Source organism: Phasianus colchicus, chromosome 1 (assembly GCF_987193195.1).
Source record: "Phasianus colchicus chromosome 1, bPhaCol1.hap1.1, whole genome shotgun sequence".
NCBI classification, from domain to species: domain Eukaryota; kingdom Metazoa; phylum Chordata; class Aves; order Galliformes; family Phasianidae; genus Phasianus; species Phasianus colchicus.
Genome location: NC_143436.1, coordinates 89,661,585 through 89,668,904, shown reverse-complemented (window position 1 = coordinate 89,668,904; position 7,320 = coordinate 89,661,585). Strand labels below are relative to the sequence as shown.

At 41.3% G+C, this 7,320-nt stretch overlaps 1 protein-coding gene across 2 annotated transcripts in view; it reads left to right on the top strand.

The window, feature by feature from the left end:
• Window positions 1-36: 36 nt before the first annotated feature.
• The window catches only part of CIP2A (cellular inhibitor of PP2A), a 24,721-nt gene continuing 17,437 nt past the window's right edge, over window positions 37-7,320 (top strand). The window contains exons 1-5 of one of the 2 annotated variants that reach the window (XM_090152018.1): window positions 37-797; window positions 3,239-3,386; window positions 4,490-4,602; window positions 6,069-6,163; window positions 6,726-6,822. In XM_090152018.1, the coding sequence (XP_090008144.1) occupies window positions 696-797; window positions 3,239-3,386; window positions 4,490-4,602; window positions 6,069-6,163; window positions 6,726-6,822 (555 nt within the window). In that variant the 5' untranslated portion in view covers window positions 37-695. The remainder of the gene's footprint in view (window positions 798-3,238; window positions 3,387-4,489; window positions 4,603-6,068; window positions 6,164-6,725; window positions 6,823-7,320) is intronic. The other variant, XM_031613055.2, reaches the window with a different exon arrangement.

The following is a 7,320-nucleotide window of genomic DNA, read 5'->3' as shown; positions in this document are numbered from 1 at the left end:
TCATGATGTTACTTTGCAGTAGGGATATATGGGTAGTATTTCAGCTATGTGAGTATTTGTATAAGTAATATCACTTAGATTTCTTTCATATTAATACCAGATAGATTTATTTTTTATTATGTATCTTTACTGTTTATTGAAGGACTTTTCTTAGCAGGGTCTGTTGTGTCAGGACAAGGGGAAACGTTTCAAACTAAAAGCGGGGACATTTAGATTGGACATCATAAGAAGTTTTTTACAATGAAGGTGATGAGGTTGCCCAAAGAGGTGGCAGATGCCCCATCCCTGGAAGCAATCAATATGAGGCTGGACGGGGCTCTGAGCAACCTGACCTAGCTGTAGGCATCCCTGTTCATTGCAGGGCCTGCAAATCGGTTATCATCCGTGTCAGACTGCGGTATCACACACCAGCTCGGTGTTTAACCGCGTGCAACGCTTCAGCTTTTACTCAAGCAAACTAACGTCCACCCAAGCAGAAAAGCCTCCTAAGAACGACAGACCACACCACGGCACCGCCCCTGCCACTCCTATTCCGCGCCCCCGGCAGGAAGATGGAGGCGCTGCCTCCCGCCGTGCCCCGCGGGTAGGCGGGCACTCCCGCGGGTAGGTGGGCGCTGCCATCAAAATGGCGGCGGCGGCGGGAAGTACGAATCGGGTATGCCGCTCGTTCCTCTGACGAAACGTTTCGGGGTGTCATGGATGCTTCAGGTTGCATGAAGTCCCTGCTCCTGGCAGCCACGCAGTACCGGGCTGCTAAGACGCCGTCCAACACTGCTCTGGTCCGGCGCAGCCTGGAGGTGAGAGCGGAGCGGCTTGCTTCGAGGAGGGGCTGGCTGCGGCGTTCGTTCTCTCGGGTGTGAGCGGCTCCTCTCGGCACTGTTCGGTGGCCGGCCGCGGCTGCTCCGTTCCGTGGCTGTCGGCCTGGGCTCCGAAGTGCCGTGAGCTCGGCCGACTCAGCCTCGAGGCGGCCGCGGCCTCCCTCTCGGCTCAGCGGGTGGAGACTGAAAAACCCCCTGTCGGGGTTGTCTCCTGCGGGGCGGGGGAGGGAGAAACAGCTTATTTCTGTCCCTCGTGTTGTTACTTTGTCCTTTGCCGTAGCGTTTTATGCTGTTTTTATATATATATGCGCACAGATGTACTGGATATTCACATTTGTGTGTGCTCTTCACAGAACTCAGGTATGCGTCTATTCTCTAAACACTGGCCCACAAGGATCATTTTGATTTCCCAGCTTAAAAATACAGTTTGAGCGATGAGCTTGTCTTGTACCTGCCTTTAGCTGGTTTCAAGTGATGTGTAATCAGGGATATCTGCTGCTGTAGCCACCCATACCTTTCCCTGTCCTGGTGCAGCCCTTACAGTGGGCATGGTCCAGTGGTGAGTGATTGGGCTGCTTCATCTGTATTTTTTCAAATACAGATTTTCTTAAAAATCGTTGTTACTAAAACATCGATATAGAAGATGTTATTTGGCTTAAGCCTTCAAGAACTGTGTAGATGTGGCACTGAGGGACATGGTTAGTGTGTGTGTGGTGCTCAGGTTGGAAGGAACCTTCAAGATCGTTAAGTCCACCCACAGTCTAGCCATACTACTCTAACTGTTACAACCTTCTGCTAAATCATGTTCCTGAGCACCACATCCAAATGGTTTTTAAACACATTCAGAAATGGTTACTCAACCACCTCCCTGGGGAGCCTATTTCAGTGCTTAACAATGTTTTCTGTAAGGAAGTTTTTCCTCATATTCAACCTAAGCTTACCCTGGCACAACATGAGGCCATTTCCCCTCATCCTGTCACTAGTGAGAAGAGACCAACCCTGCTCTCACTGCAATCACCTTTCAAATATTTGAAGAGAGCAATAAGGTCTCCCCTCAACCTTCTCTTTCCCAGTTCCTTCAGTCTCTCCTCATCGGGCATGTTCTCCAAGCCCTTCACAAGCATTGTTGCCCTTCTTTGGACCTGCTCCAGGACCTCTTTCTGTAGTGAGGTGCCCAAAACTGAACACAGTACTCAAGATGGGGCCTCACTAAAGCCAAGTACAGGGGCAGGATTACTTCCCTAGTCCTACTCACCACACCACTGGTACAAGCCAGGATGCCCTTGGCCTCATATTCAGCTGACAGTCCATCAGTAAGCCAAGGTCCCTTTCTATCAGGCAGGTTTCCAGTCTCTCCTCCCCAAGCCTGTAGGGTTGTTGTGACCAAAATGCATGACCTCACACTTGGCCCTATTGAAACTCATACAGTTTACCTTGGCCCATCAATTCAGTCTATCCAGGTCCCTCTGTCATGCCTTTCTCCTCTCTGGCAGATCAACGTTCCCTCCCAACTTGGTGTCATCTGCAAATTTACTGAGGGTGCACTCAATCCCCTCATCAAGATCATTGATAAAGGTGTTGAATAGGAGCGGCTCCAGTGCTGAGCCCTGGGGGACACTGCTCATGACTGGCCACCAACTGGATTTAATTTCATTGACTGCAACCTTTTGGCCCGACCATCCAGCTGGTTTTTCACCAAGCAGAGTGAACGCCCATCCAAATAATGGGCAGCCAGCTTCTCCATCAGGATGTTGTGAGGGACAGTGTCAAAGGCTTTACTGAACTCCAGGTAGATCACATCAACAGCCTTACCTTCATCCACTAAGCGCGTCACCTTGTCATAGAACAAAATCAGGATTGTCAGACAGGATCTATCATTCATAATTTTTTCCAACCTCAGTGATTCTGTGATTAACTTCCTTCTCTGATCTATTGTAGAAAAGTACACAGAGGATATGGGAAAAAAAAAAGTTACATTGTTTTGTCATGCATATATAACACAAGTCCAATTATGTGCAGATCTATCACTTTTAATATCCCCTTAAATGGGCTTTCCTTTAACTCAGGATTCCATTTTTCATCGTAAGCATAGAGTTCTCACAAAGCAGCACTGATCTATTACCACTTATCTTCAAGCAGGATAAAACCTTTGTATTTCAGTCCAGTTCTTCAGAAAACAAGTTATTGAGTTGAAGTACCAGAGATGCATACAGAGGAGTGAGGCCTAGTTTGTTTTTTGTTTTTTATGTTTACGTTTACACAGTACAAACCTGAGTGTCTTACTAGATTGGCAGTTAATTCTCAGTTTGTCACGTATGGCAAAATATAGGTAATATTACTTTGTACAATTAAATACACTTTGTATATTGAATACTCTGTAGCAGTTAAGTAATTGAGGTTTTTTCTCCTTTTATCTCCAGGTAATCTCAGGATTGAAGCTAACAAGATTATTTGCTTCCAACCAGATTCTACCAAGTGAATGTCTTAATTGCCTAGTAGAACTTCTTGAGGATGCTAATATAGATCCTTCTCTGACATTGTCTTTGGTGACTTTACTATCACAGCTAGGTAAGGTTTGCATTTTAACATTAACTTTGGGTCTTTGTAAGAGAAGACAAGGTGAGTGTTGGTTCTGTGGCATGTGTGATGAACTTCTTAGAAAAACCAAAGGTATGAAAAATATATAGCTCTTGAAGTGCTTGCCTGATCCACTAGACGATAAATACAAGATCAGATAAAGGTGTTAAACCACTGTTCAAAATGGATTTGAAGTCGTTATTGTGAAATGACAGTGTTTCATATTTGGCAGAATTGTCCTAGGCTCACATGCTTCAAGTTTCCCAGTTAGAAAACAGATCCTAGAGCCCTTCATTTGTTTGTTGGAATTTATTTTCTTTCATAGAAGTGTGACTTCTTCATTTATCAATGGAGCTCTGTGCTCACCATAACTGCATATTCAGGTTATATGTATGGGGAAAAAATTCTCTTATCTCTCAACTTAGGCTTTCTTGTTAGATGTGCGTTGTTCTTTGAGATTTAAGTTGTTTAGGATGATCCATTGTTTATCTTCTCTTTTTAAATGATTATTGTAAAATGATACATTTTGGGGCTTCGTAAGTGTATTTCCCAACCTCTTGGATCTAGAAAACTTTAAGAATCAGTTCTCCTCCAATTGATCTATTGTTTTATCTGTCTTCCTTGTTTGCTGTGTCTTTTCTGAGACTGTTTAAGCAGAACAGATTTTTTTTTTGTATTACTATTGCTAGATAACCTTATTAAGTTATCAGTTTTAGTCTCTTGCCTATCTTAGTACGAAGGAGGAAACTAATATCGTTGATTTTGAGCTTTAGAGCTTCTCAAGTGCAGGATTCAAGTTTTCAAATAAAGCTTAAACTTTGCTGGGAGGAGATGGACGCTTTCTTCACTGTCCAAACGTTTCGAGGAAAGGTCTTAGTGTTTCAACTGACTGTAAGCTCAGAATTGAGGTGGAGATTCAAGTGTGTAGGAGCTGTGATTTGTAATTATTTGTGAAATATATGTGGAAAACTGATGAAAGACTTCAGGTTATGCTTAGATCAGTTGCTAATACAATAACTGCTTTTGCTGTTACATAAGATTGTGGGTTGGTGGGTTTTTTGTTTGTTTGTTTGTTTTTAAATCTTAAATTCTAGCTTCAGACAATGAGACAAGAGAAGCTCTTCGGGATACCTACAGTCTGACCAATGTGCTGGCAGGAGTGGTTCATCGAAGTTCTACTAATCTTAGTGATCCAGTCTTATTACAGGTAACAGGAACTAATACTTAATATTTGCTTACTGAGTAAAAGTTGACAAGATGGATGTTTTATTTACTGTGTGAGTCTAGTGTGACAGGATTTTAGCACTGCTCATTCTATGTGTTCTGTCTGTAATATTGCTTGTGCATCTTACCTGTTCTAGTACATTTAAAGAAAAAAAGAGAAATTGGAAACTTCTACTGTGTGACACACTGATCGAGAGCTTGGAAGCTTATTTTTCATTCTGTTTTTCATTTTATTTTTAATTCATTCTAACAAAAGTTTGAATGTTGTTTTGTCTAATCAGTAGGTTGGCAATTGTGAAGGAGCAAAGGGCTGTGGCTGCTGGCTCTCTGGAGGTTTGCAGAGTGTATGTGCCTCCTTCTCTTTGGTCAGTGGTATCTACTGTTGAATAAAAGGGACTGTGCTAATGGAAGCCTACTTTTACGAGCCTAGTGCAGACATCGTTATATTATTGCTTCATTTATTTATCTTCAATGAATATGTTACATCTCCCAGTCCAGTTTCACCAACTTGCACCTATAATTTCTGTGTGCTAAACAATAAAGATGGGCTTTTTTTTTTTCTTTTTCCCCTTAAGTACATACAGGTTTTCTCATACGTAGGTTTCAGCTTTGAGCATGTGTTTGCTAGCCATCTGTGGTCACATCTCTTTTCTGGATAAGGAAAGAAAAAAAAAAAATTAGTTTGCTATCAGCTACATTGCCCTTACTCGGTGGGAAATTAGTCAAGCATCCAGTGCAGTGTAGAATACTTTTCTAATGTTTTGCATATTTCTCAAAGTACTAGGAGTTCCAGAAGCTTTAAGAATCTCACTTGACCTGTCAGTCAAGGGGAAAGATTTTGTGGTCACCAAATAAATCCATTTATAAGACCTTTAAGCTCTTATGTCAGCTATTCTATACAGTAAGATTTTATTTCAGCTGCTATCCTTAGCTATGCTGTGGTTTTTGTCATGTCTGAGTATACTCATGTCACATTTAAATAAGTTATATGCCAAATAATCCTGGATGAAAGACAGTTCTATCCTTAGATCTGTTGGCAGTCCTTACAACACACTCGTTTTACTATAAACATAATTCCTGCTAGAGACTGCAAAGTGCTTTTGGATTTTGGTGAAACTACTAGGTCTTTCACTGACAGAATGGAGAATTGACTGATGAGGAAAAAGGGGAGAATTGGATTGGCTAAAGTTGGCTCTCTGCCAAGATAAAACCGCGCTAATATGTTTGGTCTTTTATTAAGTACGTGGAGACCAGTGTGGTAAGATATTACTCAGTGTGTTTGCAGCAGCAAGCGTAATTGTGATGTTAACATTACAATTGAAAAATGAATCAATTTGTTGTGTTTTATTTCTCTATTAAGTTTCAGTTGTAAGAAAATACCTTATGTACTTAACATTTTTCAGTGAGATGCTGTAGGAAAGGCATGTGAATAGCTTTTTATTTCCTCAGAGTATTCAGTTGCTGCAGAGGCTAACCTACAATGTTCCAGTCTTTAGCGCTGGTGCCAACGTCAGTGAACTGATTTCATTTCTAATGCATCATGTGTAAGTTTGTGTTCACTTATCTTTGCTCATGGGAAATACCTAGCTAGGTTTCTAATCTTTCTGAGGCCCATGAGCCTATTGCACTAACAGGGTCTGCAGAGGATGATGTGATATTTTTGTTCTGAAGTTACCAGAGATGTTTCCGAAAAACATGTTGTTAAAGATTGTTAATGTGGTGGCTGTGTGACTTTAGGTGGCTGAATATTAATTGGCTTCTTAGCCCACCCCCAGGGAGGGGGAGCTAACAAAGACAGAAGCCAGGAAAAAAAATCATTCCTGTCACTGTAAGCATACTTCCTCTAGAATAAAACAAATTATGTGCAAGTCTAATGACTATTAAAGACATCTGCATTAAAGGACCTCTGATAGCATTTATCTTTGATGCTCGTTCTTCCTCTTAAGATCAATTAAAATCTGCTTGAAGTCTGGGGTCTGCAAATGTTAGTTGTACTTTTCTTGGAAGAATGGTAACACACACAAAAAAAAGCAATTTTACTGTAACTAATCTCTGGATGTTTTAATGAAAACATCTTTGTTTAAACCTCTGGATTTTTCTTTGAAGTCAGTCTACAGAAGATGAGCTAACAATACCATGCTTAGGACTTCTGGCAAATCTCTGTCGTCACAACTTACCTATTCAAACTCAGATAAAATCTTTGGTAAGTCTTTTGTTTTAGTGGCATGATTCTCTGACTTAGGGGTAAGAGTGAGTTACTTCACTGAGCTCTTTTTTGCAGCAGTAATAATCCTGACCTTGTTCACTGTTTTGTCAAACGATGGTGGATATTTCTCTCACATTAGAGAACACAATCAGTAGAACTGAAAGCTTTGTGTTCTCTTTTGTTGCTCTGTTGTTGCACAGGCTTGCATTATGCATTCAGTTATTGCAGCTGTTCCCTACAAAGGTGAACCTGATGTTTGACTATCTCTTCCTTAGAAGAACTAAATGTTGTTATAATATATATATTTTTTCCAAGCTGCAGTAAGTTTGGCCTGGAAAGAGATTTGCTTTTTCAAAAGATAAATCAATAAAATACCACTGGTCTGGATGTCATGTCAAGACCTTTGAATCTTCAAATACACATCCATATCTGATCTACGCAGTCTGTCTGTTCATCAGTCAGTGCAAACAGCTTATTTCCTCAGTGGAGGAATAC